General features: G+C 38.9%; 2 protein-coding genes and 1 long non-coding RNA gene across 5 annotated transcripts in view; 2 read left to right on the top strand and 1 right to left on the bottom strand.

Annotated features, from left to right (window-relative positions):
- Positions 1-120: 120 nt before the first annotated feature.
- Positions 121-3,894, top strand: LOC117154809 (uncharacterized). Of its 2 annotated transcripts, XM_076622857.1 has the most exons (6): positions 121-180; positions 445-832; positions 912-3,278; positions 3,349-3,471; positions 3,571-3,653; positions 3,748-3,894. In XM_076622857.1, the coding sequence occupies exons 2-5, from the start codon at positions 676-678 to the stop codon at positions 3,612-3,614; spliced, it is 2,691 nt and encodes an 896-aa protein (XP_076478972.1). In that variant the 5' UTR covers positions 121-180; positions 445-675; the 3' UTR covers positions 3,615-3,653; positions 3,748-3,894. The 2 variants fall into 2 exon arrangements, with proteins under 2 accessions (XP_076478972.1, XP_033185998.2); XM_033330107.2 differs by having other exon boundaries at positions 3,571-3,894.
- Positions 3,719-6,525, bottom strand: LOC143303374 (uncharacterized). The gene is made up of 3 exons (XR_013059580.1): positions 6,353-6,525; positions 5,234-5,381; positions 3,719-4,830 (listed from the first exon to the last, which is right to left on the bottom strand). It is a non-coding gene; the product is annotated as an uncharacterized LOC143303374 (long non-coding RNA).
- Positions 6,526-6,652: 127 nt separating this feature from the next.
- if (integrin subunit alpha inflated) overlaps positions 6,653-20,634 on the top strand; it is a 76,549-nt gene continuing 62,567 nt past the window's right edge. The window contains exon 1 of one of the 2 annotated variants that reach the window (XM_033330099.2): positions 6,653-7,155. In XM_033330099.2, the coding sequence (XP_033185990.1) occupies positions 6,977-7,155 (179 nt within the window). In that variant the 5' untranslated portion in view covers positions 6,653-6,976. The remainder of the gene's footprint in view (positions 7,156-20,634) is intronic. The other variant, XM_033330097.2, reaches the window with a different exon arrangement.

Genomic DNA, 20,634 nt, shown 5'->3' with positions numbered 1-20,634 from the left:
AGATTGGAATAATAAAGAGAATATATGTTTATGTATGAGTGTAAAGATTCTTGAAAACGAAAGTCACTGTTATATAAAAGTTTAAACTAACATTGGCGCACTGGAAAATTATTTCGAACTTGTATATATCATATCAGAAAAAAATACAAAAATGATTTCGTCGCTGGTATTATGAACACTGTAAGTAGCTTGTAAGCATTTTTAATAGCTCCAAATTTTAATGCAAATTATTTAAACTACATTGTATGAATATAATGATATTGTTTGGTTTCTATATTGTATCATAATTAATCTCGAATTATCAATGAGTGTATATTATAGAAGATTATATTAGACAATTTTATAGGTTTCGTTCATAAAAAAAATTCTTATGTTGGTATTAAATATTCTTTTAGTTTTCTTTTCTTAGTTTATAATGAGTTATTAACGAAGAAATTTTTACAGTAAAGTTAGAGGAAGAGTAGTAAATGGAATTATACTTTCATTTCGCATAAATTAATATCAGCGAAGATTAAAATTTGAAAGGAATTGGTAAGAACATAGCTTTCATTGCTGTTGGTAGCACTTCTATAGCGTAGTATGTTTAAACTGTTTTCCGTTGAATCACAAACGGTTAAACGAAAGATACGTTTTAATCTCGTCGGCAGCCTAAAATAAGTATAAAATAAAATAGCGATGTTGCAGAAATACAAAGCATGTAATGCTGGAAATACAGAAAGAAATCGTATTATCCGCGCTGCAAGATATAAAGAGTCGCGTAAAAGTTACAGAGCAAAGGCTTTTAATGAAAATCGCAATATATCAAACACTGCGATAAATATTCAAGATGAAAGTTTGTATTAAACTCTATTAAAATTTTATGAATAATTATTAAAAATTGTTACTATTGGTTAATTAAAATTTAATTGCAGAAGCTCAGACTGATCCTGCTGTAGAAGACCGTCTACTTAGACTTGAAAAATGGAAAGCCGAACGTGAAAAACGTAAGAAGGTTGAACAACGTACAAAAAAACAACCGTTTATAGTTGGAGTTGTTCATCATAAAATATATTCGCCAGTTACAACAACTACACCAGTTAATACACTTACCACTACTTCTAAGTCTCTTCCTAAACGAGTAACAAGGGCGACAGAGAAGCGATTAATGAATAAAGCAAACGAGAAGAAAAATGCAGAAAATTCAAGTAAGAATTTAAATGTACCAAATAAAGATCAGAGAAATCAGAAAAAGGCAGTGAAATCTTTCGCCCCTGAGGGACATAAATTTAAAGCTCCACCAGGGTTGCCTAAAATGCCATTATTTGGGAAAGTAGTCGTACAAAGTATGTCACCTGCCAGACTAAGTCAACTTTTAAATTCTCCTACAAAAATGACAAGGGCTAGTATTAAAAACCATAGTACAGAGTGTATTGAAGAAAAGGATCATTTATCATTAACTGATACAGAAGATAGTTCTGTGGAATCTATATCATTAAAATTATCAGTTAGTGATAAGGAAACACCAAGTGATGATGAAATACATAATAATAACAGCATCACAGCAGCCTCTTCTTTAGACAATAATATGTCTACATCTATATGGTCAAGTTCTCCATGTGAACCAGCTTTTTTTTCACCTCATATAGTTTCTAGTCGTGGAAAAAGCAATGCCAGAAAAGAACAACAGTTAAGACGAGGTTTTAGTCTTACTCGTTCCTCGGACAACGATATTCCTACAAAAGATACAGTTATGAAAAATTTAAATATTTCGATTGAAGGAGAAGAACGTACTGCACAATATTTTCATTTTCTTTTGAATAAAGAAATAAATAGATTAAATGAATTATGTGAAAAATGGGCAGAAATCAGAACAAAGCCTGACACTACAGATGATGGTCAGTATGAAATAAATCAAGCTATTGGGCAAACAAAATTGTTAATAAGCAAAAAGTTTGAAAGATTTCGAAGATTAGTTAATGATTGTGAAACAGGAAAGGGTGAAATGTTAGTTACATGTAAGGATTTGCAAGGATTTTGGGATATGATGTACATAGAAGTGAGAAACTGTGATGTACGATTTGAAAAATTAGAAAATCTTCGTGCACATGCTTGGAAAGAGGAGGAATTGTTTGCTCAGAGACCAGTTGCTAAAAAAAAAGTTGTCAAAAAGAAAGTTGTATCAACGAAGCCCAGTTCTGTTAAAGCTTTCTTAGCAAAAAAGAAAATGAAGTTAAGAAATAGTGGTGATGCAAAAGAACTTAAATCTAAGTCTATTAATTCCAGCGAAAATGAAATTATATCTGTTAGAGATGATAAAAGATTAAGTTTATTGCAAAAGGTACAATCATCTGAAACACCAAAGATAGCAAAGAGTCCATTAACAATAATAAAGGTAAGTCAGATGTGTAAAACTCCAAAGATTCAGTTAGATGATTCAATATCCTACATTAATTCTAATCGAACACCAGGAAAGAGTATATTGAAACAAAAAAATTTTAATGAAATAGAATCAACAGTAAAATCTGCAAATAAAATTAATTTTAATGATCATATAATTTTAAATGAAGTATCAATTGACGAAGAAACACAAACAAAGATGGATTTAGCTGCAGTATTATCAAAGATAGATAGCTTTGATAGTACAGAAATGAAAATTAACGCAGAAAAAAAGCTTTATTTTGATGACAGTAATTCTGACGAGGATGATTTTGATAATGAAGACAAAATTAAAAAATCTCTGGGAAGTAGAAATTCGGCAGACAGGAACATTCATAAAATACCGATTATAAGGGTAGAAAAAGCTACACCATTACAAGAAGTAAATAAACGTTTTAATACACCATTCAGGAAGATCACCAGACAAAATGCAGTGGATGAGGATGAGTCAGTGTTAGATGGAACCTTCACATTAGATAAAACTAACAAAGAAACTTCAGACGATATAGATTTAAGTACATCGAATGACAAATTAAAAAAATATTCTATAAGTAGCAACGAGGAAACAAATGACCAAACTGACAATGTAAGAATATTGAGAAATAGAATTGTTACTTCAACAGGAACACCTATGCCTAGGCGAAGATCTTCCAGAAGAGTATCTGGTAATATACAAGAAACAGAATATAAAGAAAATGAAACTCCTATGGATAGGAGAAGAAGAAAAAGTCGTTTTAAAATAAATGCTAGTAATAATGAAAAGACAAATATAGAGTTGTTGTGTTATAGTTGTAATGACATATGTCTGGATAAAAGTAGTGACAAGAGAAGATCCACAAGAAGTGTAAAATTTTCTGGCATAGGTAATTTTATACAAAGTACATAATATTTTGTCTTTAAATGCAATGTTTAAATGAACATGTTTTATTTCAGAAAAAGAGTGCAGTAATAGGACAAATAAACCAACCCAACCTTTGACTCCTCACGTTAAAAAAAGTAAACGTAAAAGTAGGAGTATGTCAATGGAAACCTCTAGTTTGGGAATAGAAGAGAAATGTAATTAAATAATTTTATTTTAGCTTTTGTTAATTTGATATTATGTATATATTTTCTTTTATAGATATATATTTGTATGTAATTATAATTCGATTTTAGCGTCCCAACGTATCAGCAGGAGATCGCAAAACAAGAAATTATAATATTCGGTATTATGAAATTTGTGTAACTGGCTCATAAAGGTACAATAAGTTTTTACGATTTCTAATTGATATTTGATATGGATTATTTTTATTGCAACTATTGCTGTTGTCCAACCTTAATGTTTTATTTTAGATATATAATAGGGGCTAAATGCATTTTAATTGCATAACATATTCTTTACAAAGAATTAAAATAATACTTGCACATGATTTAGATTGGAAATTTATGTGTATTGTATAATTTATGTACGTTAATAAAACGGAATTATCGTTAAGGTGATGTTCATGTGGGTATATGCATATTTACAAAGTTGATGAAATAGATAGGCGCTATAATTGAATATCAGTGAATAATATATATATCCAATAAATATTTCTAATCACGCGTTTCGTATTTGTTCAAGTTAAATTAGATTCATGTTAATTTAGGTAATTCTGTTTAGAAAATATTCAAAAATATTTTTTATTGACCTTATCGTGATAGATTATGGTTATTTCCTTGCATGACAATATGACTTATTGATTTATCAAAAACCACCGTCAATTTTAATCGGATCGCCAATGAAATCATCCTGAGAGATTTTCCCTTGACTGACTATCCATTTAGGAATAAAGATTAGCCAAACGCAGATTAATTGCTTTAAGGTCATATTTTTGCTCCTCTATATCGCGCATCAGTCAGTCAACTAACTCTTCTCGCTCTGGATTGTTAACATCACGGACGTTTTCAAGCTTTTCGTAATACCCCCAAAGTCCACATGAATCTTCAGACGGACACATCTTTTTCCTCTTGATGCATATCGGAACATGCGACAATACCTGATCGGATAATGAATCACATGATCCCAATTAGCCCCAAGTCATATACATAATTTACTTTATCCCCTTCCGTACTAAGAAGCATTTTTTAAAAAATCCTCTGTTGATACATCGCCGTATTACAAATTCCCCTTTGCAAAAATGTGCAGATGGTAGTTTTTCCAATCCATAGCCAATTGTATGACTACATGAAACTTGTCAAGAGATATTGTCTTCGGAACAATCAGCCACCGTCAAATAGGTGGTTTGCTGCCAACCAGTGTGATTTGTTAGCTAAACTCGCCGGTCTTGGTCTCATATGCCGATAAATTGTTTAAGCCGTTGTTTCTGGTCTTTGTTTAATTCAAAGACGAACTCTTCAGTCTGCCATGTGCCAGAAGTCACCAGGAACCTGAAACTGGAAAGCAATAGAATATACAATTGAATAATTTTCATCTAAAAATTTAACGTTTTATATTTTATAATTTCCATAGTTTCAATACGTTCAACGATATTTATATTTATAATTTTTAAAAGAATTTTTTAAAGTGACAATCTTAATGGAGACGTGGCTTAGATTTCAATCCTCTTGCCTCTAAGATGGCAAACTACCGAGGATAGGTCCTTCGGTCTCTTTATTCATTCATTTAAATCGACTGATTTTAACGATTTAAAAATGACACATTTTACAATTTTTTAATTGCAAAAATAATACGAATTTCTATGCACGAAATTTGTAAATTCATGTGCGCTACACCCCAAAGTAAAGATTTTATCGATTGTCTTCATTAAAATCTTCATTAGGTATGTTACGCTCGAACCTCGTCAAGTGTTTCTGAGAGTTATGTGCTTTGAGAACTTTTGAGAGATATTCAGTATCTTTTCCCTCATTCAGTAGCTTGAACAGCTATTGATGTACTAGGCTCTGTATCAATTGAATAGCTTGGGAGGTTGTTGGTTGTTGATTTCCTAAAAATCATAAATTTTATGTACAATTAATATTTATCTATTATTACAATAATATTTATTTTATAGAATAAAACGAAGGCGGACTGGAAAATTTTTATCAGCAGATTACCGGCCCTCTATTTTTATTTCATTAATTAAATTATACGTAGAACCTGAAATCTTTACAAGTCCATTGAAACTTTATAATTATATACTTTATAATTTTTTTCTGTAAAGTGTAACGAGCATACTCTCATAGACGACGATATAGCGCCCACTTTTAGAACTTTCACCCATGCACCGAAGCATTCGATGATATCTTCTTGATATAATTTATTTTCCAATTCCTAAGAAAATGACAAAAGCGGACAATGTTATGTTTACACGCACGATTGTAACAAACATAGAGATGTAAGGATAGCGTACGCGAGCAAGCTGAAAAAGCGATATAGCATTAGAAAGAGAATGCCGCACACAGGCGCCTTGTATCTTCGTCTAATAACGCGTGCATAATCGTACGATAAATATGTTAATGTAACACCGATCAGCGAGTGGCGTCAGTGCGCATTTCCAGTTAAACAAGGACAGAAGAGTCTTCTATGCAACGTTCTCTTTTTCTATTCTCACGTAATTTCGTTATTTCTTTAATTTTACTATTTCTTTTATATTTATCCGATTCAAAATAATTTCAATTCTCCTGCTAGTTATAAAAGCATAAAACGTTTGTAAAAGTTCTGGAATTTTCCGTAAAAATCCTTGCACGAAAGCTATCGCTTCATTTACGTAACTAATATACCTACCAAACTAGCGTTATCGTTGCAATTCACATTTTCCTAACGAATACGTCCTAATAAATAAAAAGTTAAACACACGATCATATTTTGGACATTCTCTCGTTCAGCTTGTAAAAAGTATACGAAAAGATCATTACGGAACGTTCTGTCGTATCGTCCTTATCATTATCTCTGTATCGCCTCGTTTCAAAATCTTACCTTTTCTCCATTCGTATTGTTTCGCGATTCCGATTGATGCGTTCGTCGATAGGCTGGCAAGTTCAATACCGTTTCGATCCGCGAAAACAGAGTCGAGCGATTAGAACCACAGCGGCGAGTAGAAACGCAGAAAAAAGACGGCGGGAACGAGACGAGAGCAGAGAGCAGAGGCCGATTGGGTCGTGGCGAGCTTAGTTGCGGTACGCAAGCACGCCGAAGCGGAGCGCAACTTCGGAACCGCGTACGGTGGGTGGGAGTTGCAGCCCTCGTGAGTCAAGAGAGCGAAGAGTAACCGAAAGAACAGACTTCTACTCAGTCTGTCCGCGGCCGTCCGTCAAGCAGACGTCCCCGACTCTCTTGTGCCCCTACTTCTATCGTTTCCGTCCGTCGTCTCATATCGAGTGTCTGTTTCACAGTGCCTCGAAGACCTCGTGAATGTCACATGTCGTCGATGGTACGACCGTTATCACCACCGACACCCTGATCGACCATCACCGTTGCTCCATCGATCGCGAGGATCGATCTTGATCGTTGTGCACGCGCTTATGACAGTTTATCGAGTCGAACCTATCCATCGTGCATGAGAACGACTGAACGTGTGGTCAAGTGGCAAAACGCGCAAGCATGTGGTACACGAATTTTATCACGGGTCTAATAGGCCTGATTTTCATCGTCGGCTTGCCACCCTGGTGTTCAGACGCGTTTAACGTAGAGACGAAACATTATGCGGTTTATCGAAACGAAACCAGATCCATGTTTGGATTCGCTGTTTCCGTGTACCGGGATAGATATGGTCGAGGATGGTGAGTCTTTATCTTCCCTTGATTTTTGCTTATTTATGGCTTCTCTTGCACTGCAATGTGTTAAAGTTGTTGTGCAAAAATGTTATCGAGACGAAAGGTTTCTGCGTGTCTATAATTCTTATAATGCAATTTTGTTTTTTTTTTTTTTGGTACTTAAAGTTACGATAAAACACTTTCTGATGCTGCTGGCTCGAAATTCGTGCAATTCTACAAATAACTTTACTTCGATCGTGCAAGAAGGAACAGCCTACTTTGTTTACGATTGATTTTGAAGGGTATACGAGTCGTTTGCGATTGTTGAAATTTATTGTTTCCTGGATATTTGTCCAAACATAACTTAGTATGTCGAAGAATATCTTTGAAGATATTTTGAAAGTATTACGATTGTTCATTTCGAACTCGTTCAATTCGGCTGTTTCATTACGATAAATGAATAGGTGAAACTAAAATAATTATTTTTTGAATGCTAATTATCTACACTAAATAATGAAATTGCGATATAAACATCGGGATTGGTAAATACCAAATAAGAAAGAACTAAGAAATTAGAAATAAGAGCCCAACAATCTCCCTGTAAGAGACTAAAATATAAAACAATATTATTATTATCATTATCATCATCATCATCATATAATGAAATTGTGAATTAATCATGGAATTGATCGATCTTGTGTAAATGTGAAGTAAAATCATGAACGACTCGACACGCTACAAATCACCGACAGGTTGGATCATAGTTTTAAGTGGGCGATGTGTAATTCGATGACACATAATTCTTGGTAATGATATGATTACACGCCGAATTTTCCTCGCATTTCGATTAAAGTTACGGAAGGTAAATAAAAATATTTATCGTATAACAAGCGTTTCACTTTCGCTATCTTTTATTACTTGCACGTCGAATCAGATTTTAAATATTTCGCTTAAAAACAAAACTCGATTAACATTTTTACCAATTATGGGCCGTTCGCCGTTTAAGACTTCTCGGTATTGTGTCAGAGTCCGAGAATTTTTTCGTCGGTAACCCGTGACCCACATAATTTCAGAAATCCGTGTATCGAACAATTCGTGGCTCTGAATCATGGTTATTAAATGTCTGCTGCATATTTTAGTTCATACGCGTCCTCAGTTTACGAAGAAGCGCAATTCAGCTGACGGAAGGAACATTAACTCGCTACGTAAGTGGTATTAACGCACCTTCTGAGTTACACTTATCGCGTAAACGTATTCGAGAAAAACGAGGCATTAAAATACGAGAAACGAGAAATTACTTTAAGTAGATGAAATATTTTTCTCGTGGTCGAACGATTTTCCGACTAACAACTTTGATAGGTATACGGGAAGATGATGGAGGATAATTTATTGGATGTATCGGCGATATTTATCGTCGCGTAAATGGAAGACACTCCCACGAATTTAGGATGATCACGCTATCCTTTTAAATCCTCGTGCCAGAATCTAAATAGCAAAGCGACTTCTGCTGTTTCACCGCGTTCGTCGGATAATGAACCCCGCTAATGAAATATCGACTCTCGTTTGCCTACGACGTCTCTGAAAGCGTGTAATTTCTTCTGTTGCAAACACGCGACAACCATTCAGACCGTAGGATCGATCTCTTTAATCATAGGCGAATTCAGCGTATCGAATGCGGTCGTGTTTCTCCAAACGATGCGAAATAATAGCGTTGTCGTGGTTAATTTTGTATCGCAGTGTTGAATTTTGAAAGCGCCATGGAATTAATTACGAAGCTTGTGTAATGCGATAGCTAGTAGAGTTGCAAAGATAGCAGTGATATTTGAGTCTTTTTAAGAAGGCAGACTTTACATTAAAGAATGTAGAATCGTTAACATATTAGTAACACAATTTCGATTCTATACTTGAAACTTAATCTTATCTCGAGACAATAATCGCCTCTAAACGATCTGAATCTTAATATCATTAGTAATAGTACACCAAGGTATTACTCGCAACAACTGCTAATTGCTATCATTCACAGTCGATGACTCGTTGGCAAACAGATCTGCTTCGTCGATTATCTCCGTGACACGACGTTCGAGGGCAGACCCTTGGATAACAGGTGCTTCTCGGTGAGCTTAGAATCGTTTCTCCTTTTATGTCCCCTTTCGAGAACAAGGCGAGTCAGTTCTCCCGTTTCATCCGGACGCTCGTAACTGTTCTCCATCTTTCGATGACGATAAACACCCATCGGTGATAAGCGTTAGGTCGTAACGTATAAAACGTTCGTTTTCTTCGATCAAAATAAATATTCATTTTCGCTTCTCATCTGTTGCCGAAATCCATACGAAAAATATCGTTCTCCTGCATTTTATAAGAACGCCAACTCGAAGAAAGTTACTATTACGATTTATAACGAAATTAGCAGGCAATTTGGTATAGGTACAATTATGAAAATAATTTCAAATTTTATTTTGAAGGATTTTCCAGAGGTACACCTGTTTCGGTAAGTAGCCAGATGAAATCGACCCATGACCACTTAACGAAGTATGCGCTTATCGCTATACGTTGTAACGTAACGTTTCATCGAAGAAGATCACGGTTTACGCTATCGTCTATACTAATATCGTATACATATTCGTTGTCGTTTCGAGTACGAGCAGTGTCTCTCGTGAGTCACGCGGCCCACGAATAAACGTTTCTGCTCCAGCTCCTCCGGCGACGATGGATATAAATAATGCCGACAGAACGAGGAAACGCGAGTAATAGCATAGGTTACGTCGGCTCTGTGCGGAAAAATGCGCGCGAAAGGTCGGCTAAGGTCCAGGCCACGTAATGTATTCGAATTCTAAAGGATGTCGAAGCTACCACGCTATCGAAGTCGATAGAGACGCCATCGACTGACTACCGGCTCGAATCTTTGCTGCGCATGCAAATCCAATCCTCCAGCTTTCGTAAACGTGCCCATCTTCTTCGCGATCGTGTTTTCAACCTGGGTGAGTTTTAAGAATGGTACCGCACGACCGTTCATTCCGATAATTGGATTGGACCGCATAATTTGACAGGTTCGAGGGATTTGCGAAAGCGAGCTGGCTTTTCCGTCCGTTGGTGTCGATCGTCGGGACAGTTTATCCGACAGACAGGTAGAATCGATGGGACCAGGGTCATCATGAGAGTCATAAATAAATTTTATTCGACGACACGATTTTGTTTTTTTATTTGTAGAAACGCAGATGTTTTTCTACTTCTATTTTCGATTTAACTCGATCTAACGTTATATGTAATGGATCTGTCGACATGACAGCTACGATATATTGGCGTTACAGATAGTTCTCTCAATCCGTCCTGTTTTCTCTCGTCAGCTACTTACACGGTTTCCCGTACATTGTTGTCTCGGAAGACAATAGACGTCGTAATATCAGAGAGGAAATAAAAGGACGGACCTGTGGACTGGCGTTCAGGATATCCAAAGCCACAGGAAGCCCGGATTACATCGTTCGTTACGAGAAACTTCGTAGGCGCTTATATTTAGGCCAGCTCGTGGAAACTTTACGAGCGTTCATCCTCGTTAATCCGGCGCGAGGCGGACGTACCAGGTTGCTACCGTACTGTCGTCGATCTGCCCTCGCGTTAATTCCCGAAATAGGATCTATATCGGAAAGCCGGCGATTTAGCCGTAATAGAGGAACGCACTCCTTCCTACATAAGCATTGCCATACTCGAGGAAAAACAAGCTGAATCATTGGCAACTTTACAATTAGTGCAGAATCTTTTGAAATTCTAGATATACGTGCGTTTGTACGCTGCTAGGTGTAGTGGTGAGGAGTAGCCGACACAGGATTACATCATCATTGACATGATTCATAAAAAGAAACGCGTATTTACTAATTTGCATGAGCGCCACAACCATTTAGGAGACGAGGCGTTAAAAATTGAATTAAAAAATCGTACAGGATAGAATAGTGTAGAATAATCTGTACGAACTTGTTGGGATGCAAGTAATTACGCGTCAATCGTCATCTTCCTTTGTGCAAAATATTTTACAGTTCGGTTCTAGAACTTCTACCTATCGAACGCGACGAAAAATCATCACGACACCATCGAAGTAAAGCTACCGATCCGATTCACGATTATCGGCGCTTTCGTTCGAAGATTCGCCTTCGAAAAAGAAAAACAGAATTCCATAGCAGAGATTCGAATGGCGTAGAAGATGATCGTCGCTTTCGCTCTCGATCGTTTCTCGATAGGCGAAACAGGTCTGTCACTAAACGCGGTAGCGAGCAACACGTTCGTCGGATTCAGAGCACGAGGTTGGCTGTGATACAGGATGTTAGGTCATCCGTTACGTGGGCGGCTGGTAGCTCTCGCTTTGCTCTGATTAATACAGCGTTAATCTGCTCGTTCGATCTACCGTTTCACCCAAGCCTCGCCGTTTTCTCAATGAACCTGCCATCCTCCCGTCCTCCGTCAATTGGACGGCCCTTCGTGGAATTTGGAACTGCGTTTGCCGCCCTCCCGTCGCGTTTTCATGCACGCGAGCGCGCGCTTCGAGAAGGTGCCAGCTAATCTGCGGTCGTATCGGTCCTCACGAACGGTCTACGATGTCGATCTCTAGCGTAATCTTCGTTTTATCTGTACCGAATCGAAGTATCCTTGCGGCTCTTCGAGTCGTTTCTTCGCGTACGCGTAATAGGATTATCGTAGAAGCTCAACGAAGCCATTGAATATGAAATTGTACTATACGGCTTGTTCTATATTTCGTACAGACAATCGAGAAGGGCAAGTTTGTTCACAATTTGTATGGAAGAATCTTATAAAACTTTTTACTTTTAGTTGCGATCCAGACTAGACGAACGTACTAAAAGACAGTACAGATAGTATAGAGATGTCTGGTGGATCTCTTAAGGATATCTTTTGGATGTTTTGTAGTAGGTGTAGCGATCTAATTCAAGAGTAGTCTCGAAGTAAGCAAAAAATGGACGATTTCGCAACTCGTTGCGAAAGTACTATCGTTCGCGATTATGCTTTCAGCTGTTTTATTTTGTGATCGAGTTTTTGTAATTATTTTGTAATCGTATGTAAACTGAAATATTTATCAATACCGTATGAGAAATATTTAGGTTGTACGCGACGAAGGAAAGGAAGAAAAAGCGCGGTGTACGTTGAACCATTTGGAAAGCCAGGAATACGCGTTTCCCAATCTCGAGATGGTATTCGAAAACAAGCTACAACCACGCGAATCGTTGTCACTCGAAACTGTTACAGCAACGGCCTAGAGGCAAACATAATGGTAATTTTAAACGTGACGAACAGGTTGTAGGTTCAGACGTAGCTCATGTATATTTTTCAACACGATGATCCTACGAAATGCTTCCTCCGAACCAAATTATGAGTCAGCCTATCGTTGTCCGCGACTCGGTCTTGACTCACGATCTCCTTATTTACTAAAAAAAGAAGAAGGTAAGGGGGAATAAGGAAAGAAAGGGGCCAAGGCAAAAGAAAAAGGAAGAAGCAAAGTAGGAAGATAAAAGGGAGATAGAAATAAAAGATTTAAGGGAAAGGAAAACAAGAGAACGAGGAAAAAGAGGAAGACGATGAGAAAGGATTAAGGAAGAGAAAAAAATGGAGGAAGATAGAAAAAAAAGGAAAGGAAAAGTTTCGTCGTAGCTTCGCGATTTTTCTCCTCTTTCACCCAGATTCGATTACTCGTATCGAAACCGGCGGTTCGAACTGTGCGCTAAATATAAAAATTACATATTTCACGAACGGAGGCACGCTTCGTATTCGAACAGATGATAAAAGTTTCTGCCACAGCGTCGAGACGAGAGACTGATAAGGCTCCGCTCTCCCTCCTTTTTCTTCGTCTTCGCTGATCGAATTAATTATCCAACTCGCGGAGATACGTTATACCGACGGATGATTTCTTCGAAGCGAAACTAGTTTCCCCCTTTGTTGAATTTCTATTATACGCCGGTCAGATTTTTCGCCGAGAATTCCGGGAAGCATGTGCTCCTTATCACAGCCCGCCTCCACGTGATAAGACCTTGCCACGATTTGCAACGTGCCGGTCGTTCGAGATTCTGCCAGCGTAGAAAATTTCGTGGTATCTACGTATTTTCTCTTCCTGTTTATTTCGCTGTCGATTCTTAATATGCTCCTAATGGCTGACGTTTCCACAACGACGTTGGTAACGCGCCGTCTATAGAAATATTCTTTGACAATGAGCTGTTTGTTAACCCATTATAAAGCAAGCGGTGAAATAACTTGCAAAACAAGATTACATAATGCGTAGGATGAAATAAGCAGAAGGAAGATTACAGAAAATCTGTTGCGCTTATTTTTCATCGACTTTGACCATTCTCTCGTGACGTTGCTCCGATACATTGTACGCGATCGTTTTACACGTTTTCCACGGTTAAGCTCTTCGTGAAATCTTTCGTCCCGCTAACGTCCGCTGTATCTCAGTCACGTTCGTTCGAATTTGGTGCTTACGAAGCGTGTCGATGGTGGAGGAAACGAGGATTCAATTTTCCTGTTTCCGGTCGACCAAACGAAACAAAACGAGAGTCAGAATAGATCGGCGCGCTTTCCGCTTTTGATTAATTACCGTGCAAACTATAGAATCTTTCTTTTTTCCTTCGTCCCTTGCCTTCATCTTTCTTCTCGTGGTCTTTTTAAACTGCCATTTTAACGCCAAAAGAAAGAGTTTTTCTAATACAAAGGTACAGGGGGACTGTGGACTTTGGTCTGAATTTTTCGACGCATCCGGCGCGAAACGCGCGCTCGTGCCTCGTAGCGCAATAAAAGGATGATGTACGATGATGGTGTGCGGATGAACGATCCCCGGAGTGCAATGTAAACGAAGATTTAAACGGTAGCCGCGAACGATCGTGAGCACCGTGATCTTTCAGTCGAGTTAAGTACAAGGATCCACCTAAGACAGCGCGTTATTCGTCGCTTTTTATTCTCCCATCGGTCTTCAGACTTCGTGCTGACCGCCCACCTCTGCATACCTGGCACACCTTCCAATCGATTATCGATTCGCGTCGAGCCGGCGTTGATATTGATGGATCTTGACGATCCCGACTTTTCTTTCTCTTCCTCCTTCCCTTCTCCGCTTCCATTTCTCTATTTGCTTTCTGCTTCGTGGATTTTATGGTCGTATCTCGTTGGCGTTCGAGTTTTTATTACGTCGAAAAGAAAGATTGTACGCTGTTTTTCTGTCGATGATATCGCGAAATCGACAAGGTACGATTGGTGCGAACGATCGATCGGATTACGAGACTGTTCTGCGCTGTGTAAACGAGTAGAACAGATTCTCGTAAATCGAACGCTGCAGGTACCGAAAGTCGCGAGTAATTGGTAGATCGCGAGCCATCGTTTCACGAATTACAGGATTGTAAAAAAGTGTGAAAGCACTGTAAAAGAGAACGATACTCGATAGCGCTTAATTTCTTGAAGAGTACTTCGCCAAAAGATCCACAGAGTGAACGTTTTAATTACTCTTAAACACACATATTCATCGCTGTAATTAATCACGAGATGCCAACTGCGCGTGCCAACGATGCAACGATCGTTTGCAGCCAACGAACGATTCGATATCGTCGAACAGCCGTAACCGATGCGGTGAATCGACAAAATACAGAGAAAGGAAGGTGTACAAACTTCCCCGAGGAAAGGGAAGAAAAAGAGCAAAGAGCGAGAAAGAGGGGAAGAAGAGGGGAATGGAGATAATGAGGATCGCGTGAGGCACGTGCCCGAAGCTCTTGCCGTGTCATTATCCAGAAGAGAACCGACAGCCGCGGGCCTATTACCTTTACCTGGACGCATGCAAACACGTGTGCAAATGCTCTTACACACGTGAGCGACACGTTTGCACGCGGCTGCAGGGCCAGGTGGAGAAGCTGCTAGGAATAAAGGAAAAAAGAAACCTTCTTCAAATGAGTTACCGCTTTGCCTCTGGTTTCTTCTCGTCGTGCGCCATGTGCAGTCTTCAGAGCGCAACATGGAATACGAAATTTTTAACGATACGACGTATTTTCGTTATTCGTTCGTTCCGATTGCTAGCTTTTAACGTCTCGTTTAATACGAATGCGTTCGGACGAGCAATTTGTTTTATTTCACATTCTGTGGCTATATCGGCGATGTTCGTGCGAACATTTAAAAATACAGAGATTGCGTATCATCTGCAGAAATATATAAAACATACGAAATAAAGTACTCGCAAGTGTAAATCGACGTGTTCGAACGACGATACGGCAAGTAATTCCGGTCACGTAAATTTGTATTTTCTTCTTTTTATTTTTGAGTTTTGAATTTTTGATAATGATCGGCGTGTGGAAGAAAAGTTTGGTGAAAGTTTGGTGGCTTTTTGTACGTAGGGCGGTACCCCGAATCATTGTTCAAGGATTGTAATAAATCTTATATCACGGAGATGGCCTTAATCTTTTTTAACGAACATCTATAATTCTTTTTTGCCGCGTATGAAAGTCCGCAAGATGAGGTTGACAATTAGAAAACACTGCTTCGCTCGCAGATTATTTCCTTCGTATTTTCGCTTCGTATAATTTTACAACAATAAAATTTCTACGGTAGGGTAAAAAATAAAACTTAAATAAGGACTCGTTGTAGGCAAAAATTTGATACACCTGAAATTAATTACTCCTTCGCAAGTGTTTTTTCCATTACACGAATTAATCCACGAAGAAGCTACACTCGGTTTCCGTAATTAATCGTTGCCAGCTGATGTTCCGTAATTATTCTCGAAGCTACTCTGCTAAACGTGACTTAACAGATGACCGCCAGTGTGTGTTTACGCGATTTTTACGTCACGTGCGTAGCGCAGCTCGTTTCCTAGTGACGTGAGTGACGTAATGACTCGTACGTGAAAGTCATTAAGCATCGGCAACGTGAGAGTGCAATTGAAACGGCTCGTTAAGTGATTTAGAAGCGCATTTCCGACCACCTAAGAGTCGAATGGCTGTTATTAAGTCCCTCCGTTATTTATTATTGCCTTTTTTCATAGTTCCTTATAACGAATGAATCGATCAGACCTAATCGATTAGCCAACGTGTAATTGGTAGCGTGTAAAAGTAAACACGGTTCGATTAATTTTCTGAGGTGCAATTTTTTATTCGAAACGAGTTTTAACGTGGTAACGATGAAATCTGCATATACAGGCTGTTGTAAAAAAGCGAGTCTGAGACTTTGTGGCAATAATTAAAACTCGTGTTTATCACGCGACCATCGCGATCCGATCGTCGAAGGTAAATCACCAAAAGACAGGCGAACGTTGTAATTACAGCGTGGCGATTCGTCTCGAAGCACCCACGTGGATCGATGCCGCACGTGCAGACGTACGTCGCACACAGGATGCTTCGTCGCGGTTTTTATAGCAATTCGTGGATCACCGACACACGGGGTCGTCGACGTAACACGAATTGACAGCGAGTATCGCGTGTCGGTATCACGTACGGTGCTACCGAGTGATTCACGATACGGTTGAAATCACCATTGCGGCCTGTGACTGTCGACACGGGAATATCCAAGCCGTACGTGTTATGTGCTGTAAACACAGCGAATAGAATCACCGCGTAGGTGTGTCCAGAACTATTTCTATCGTCCTGCATGCCATACCGCCGTTCGAAACCTAAAACAACGAGATTATCGTCTGAATAGCTGTAATGATATATCGTTTAGCTGCATGCCGTGGGATCGATGCTGTTTCTACGAACAATAAGGAATTTTCGAACTTTCAGCGGATTAGAAGGAACGTTAGACAGCTAAATAATCTCACGCGTTAAATACGATGGATTTTGAAATGGTAGACAGGCTCTGAATGTTAGGTCCATGGCGATTAGTTTTGCACTCGGAAGGTTCGATCATATGTTTCAAAAATTTGTACGGTATATCCGATGTTCGTGGAAATTCTGGTTTTCCCGGACTTCCGTCAGTCTGTTCGAGGCCACAGCTTGTCATTGGAAATCTGCAGCATGTCGTTTCGGTCTCGTGTTTTTCGACCGTTCCGTGTCTATTCCACGAATACTACCAGTTGTTCTGTTCACCATATGGCAACGAAATGCTCGCACCTATGCGCCTTCCCGTCCAAATTGCATTGTTATTCGGCAGACTTGGCGCAACACATGTTTCCTCAGAGTGCTGCCGAGTTCCGTCAATAAGAAGAACGTGGCTCGAAGACCGGGAAAACCATTTTATGGGCGTCCGTACGATGATTTACAGTTCCTCTCTCCAACTATCCTTGTTATAATCGATTGAACGCTGCTGGATCGAGTAACTCGTTTCTGTGTTTACGCAGCTGAATTCGAAAATTTGTGTAGTCCTCCGAAACAACGTGTACGATTGCGAGGCAGACACTGGAAAGCAGGGAAATTCGAAAATTAAAAAAAAATAGAAATACGAGAGAAGAGAAGTAATCAAAAGAGAGAAATGGAATTTATGAACAGTAAGGAGTAATTGGGGTGAGAAATAAATTTGGAGAACGAAATGGAAAGAGACAAAGATCAAACAAGTAAAATAAGACCATTCGTATAACTATGATAGAATATTTGAAGAGTAGGTGTTTGGATAACAAAGACCACACTGTACTGTGTAAGTCTACTAGGATTTCGTTTCCAGTTATTTTTAGACGCTCGTCCAATTTCCCGATTAACAATACGGAAGGAACGAACGAATGCTTTCTCGAGACAGACGAAGAAGCTTCTTCGAAATCAACGATAAAATTCCATAGCAGGATTCGTTCGAATCTGATAAGCCAGATAGATAATACCATAAGAGATGTCACGTACGTACGCAATTGCTGTTGCATTGTTCATATACCGCGTATGGAAGTGGGTCGTTGCATCGTAACTGCAGATGAGACGATTCTGATTAATTCGTTCTTTTATTAATGCGATTAAGATCGACCAATTAATCTGCTCGTGCAGACCCAGTTCCCTTCGTGATTGATCTCGTTGCGTACGAGCTGCGAATGCGACTCTCTGTTCTCGATCACGTGCATTGCAGCTACTTATTTATTGCGCGACAATGCAACGCTACAATTGTACAATTTATCGCATTCCTTTCGTCTCGCCGCCATTCCGTTCTCTTCTATTTTCGTTCTCTTTTATTTTAGCGAATTATCGTGACGATAAAATGAAAATATTCGAATAATAAATAAAATAAATTGCAATTAAAATAACATATTTTCGTTTTACCAGAATTAGAAAAGACTGCAGTACTAAAGGTACTAAAAAAACAAAAGAGGAAAATATTGCTTAGAGAATGGTACAGATCAGGCAGATTTTCCACGAAACGATAAACAATTTTTAAAGCTCGAGTAACAAAAATCTTTTCTGTTCCCAGACGAAGTGGCTTGTTTAAAGTCTGGTTCGGAGGAACTGCGAGCGTTTACCATGCAGATATCTTTTATTAGCAACGAGGCTGATGTAATCGAGTAAACAGTTGTCTGATAAGAACAATAACAGAGGAACGTACGAATTCGCAAGACGTCTCGAACGTGACCAATGCGAACGTCGAGATTTCACGAGTTTTGCCAAGTCTGGTGTCCACGTGCACGTCTTTTGACCAGTCTTGGTCATCCGTGTCGGCTTATCTGGAAGAGTCGCTTGAACACGTACAGATTGCTGGAAACGAAAGTCGCTAAATTCCTGTTCGCTTCTCTTGGATTTTTTCAACGCTCGTTATGAAACTTTTGATCGTAAATTCATCAATATCGTACGGCGTGCACTTACAGTAAAAAACGCGATCGAAGGTCGTGAAATTCAAAGATTTCCAAGACGAAACAAATTATTTCATCCGGCTCTTTTATGTAACTTTCTCGGAATTAAATACTCACTTAATTCGCCATTGAAGGATGTTAACGTTCAACGACGTTGAAGGCTTAATTTTTGCTCGCGATAAATCTTAAGCTGTACTCGAAACTACCCGACTGAAGGGAATTTTACAAGACGAGTGCGAGTGATCGCGTTTTTATTTGTACGGATGATACGAGTGAATTGTAAATTCACGCAAGAACGACACACGGTTAATCTTGATCGCTAATCGAAGCCGCCGAATGGCCTTGAATTCATTCAAAGACAGTCATACGTTCCGCCTCGCATGCTTATACTACCGCCAGATGTAAATTACGCTCGAGGAATGTTCAATTGGATCTATAATTGCTCGTGACCGAGATAGAGTCGAAGACTTTGCTATCCTAGAAAGGAAAGCCATATTTTTTCCCTCCGTGAAATTCGATACGCGGCTAATTTCGTAAGAATTCATGATCATTGGTCGCGGGATCGGTATGGTTTGATATTTACTTTGGAATAAACGTATGGTAATTATTTATGAAAATTGTATGGTAATTAAATTTTAATCGAATCGCGAAGATTTCTCAGATTATACGGCGATTAGAAAGTTTCCAAGCAACTTTTTGCGATAAATGTGTAGTCGCGTTGGCACAATTTTACTTGAAAAAGTTTTATCGAGAATTGGACACAAAGAAGTTCGGGGTTGCAGGCTTTCGACTGTCACGTATGAAATTGTTTTTCTTGTCGTATGTCTAAAAGAACATTAAAATTCCAATTTGGCGTTGATATTTCCTGTCGAGGAATTACCACGCACCCGGAAATTTTCTCTTTGTCGGCGCTTAATTAGAATACAATCCGCGCGTGGCGATGCGTTCTGATAACTGTGCGTATTATGTATGCGCGATTAACAGGTGAATATGTAATTAGTCACCTGCCGAAATTTATTCTCTGTCGACTTTTAGGTGTTGCGTTAAATCGCGCTTTTAGTAACGTAAATTACGCAATAAATAATCAACCAATGTAACTTTAAAATTCTTAGCATTTTTCAGAAACTTCATTCGTAGTTTGGTGCAAATAAAATAATTGAAGCTTCGCTGTCGGTCCCAAGAGGCGACGTCACATGTTACTCACAGAATAACGTTCCAAACGAATTTTGAAACAGAATGAAATTCTTTTTCCTCGCGAGGATTCACCCTCTGTGGCGAACAGAAAGAGCCACCCTTCGCGTCAGCTGTTTCATAAATCAACGCTCGTACATCGACTGACCTGGCACGCTCGTGTACGTGCGATTTCGCTTCGGATGATCGAAGCTTCGCTCACAGTGAAAGTCGCGAGCGTCGGTGAGGTGGTGCTCCTTATAAAGTAGCAGAGAGCCTCGACGTCGATACGCCTTCGTTCCACTTGCGTCATCGATTGATCGCGCGTCAAGACGCTCGCGTTGCGTGTCCCTAAATTCCGGTTGCACAATGGAACTTTAGAACGATCCATGTCCGTTTGAAATCGAGCGAGAAGACTTGCGAAATCTCTCGTTGAGTTGGCATGTTTGGAAAAGTAGGCCATGGGGGTGTTCAACCCCCTCGTACTTTACGATTCTCTTCACTGCGTTATTCGGAGAAAGTATCGATCATGAACTTTCTAATAGGAATATTTTTTTCCAATTATCACAAGCATATATTTTATATCAGGTAATAATTTGTATATGATTGTACAAGTT

This window comes from Bombus vancouverensis, chromosome 11, assembly GCF_051014615.1.
Source record: "Bombus vancouverensis nearcticus chromosome 11, iyBomVanc1_principal, whole genome shotgun sequence".
Lineage (NCBI taxonomy): Eukaryota > Metazoa > Arthropoda > Insecta > Hymenoptera > Apidae > Bombus > Bombus vancouverensis.
Note: the sequence above shows the minus strand (reverse complement) of the source record. Positions and strands in the feature narration are given on the sequence as shown.

Coding starts and splice junctions, on each gene's coding strand:
- LOC117154809 (XM_076622857.1), top strand. CDS start 676: ATGTTGCAGAAATACAAAGCATGTAATGCTGGAAATACAGAAAGAAAT. Junction 833..911: donor GATAAATATTCAAGATGAAA/GTTTGTATTAAA, acceptor ATTTAATTGCAG/AAGCTCAGACTGATCCTGCT. Junction 3,279..3,348: donor TGTAAAATTTTCTGGCATAG/GTAATTTTATAC, acceptor GTTTTATTTCAG/AAAAAGAGTGCAGTAATAGG.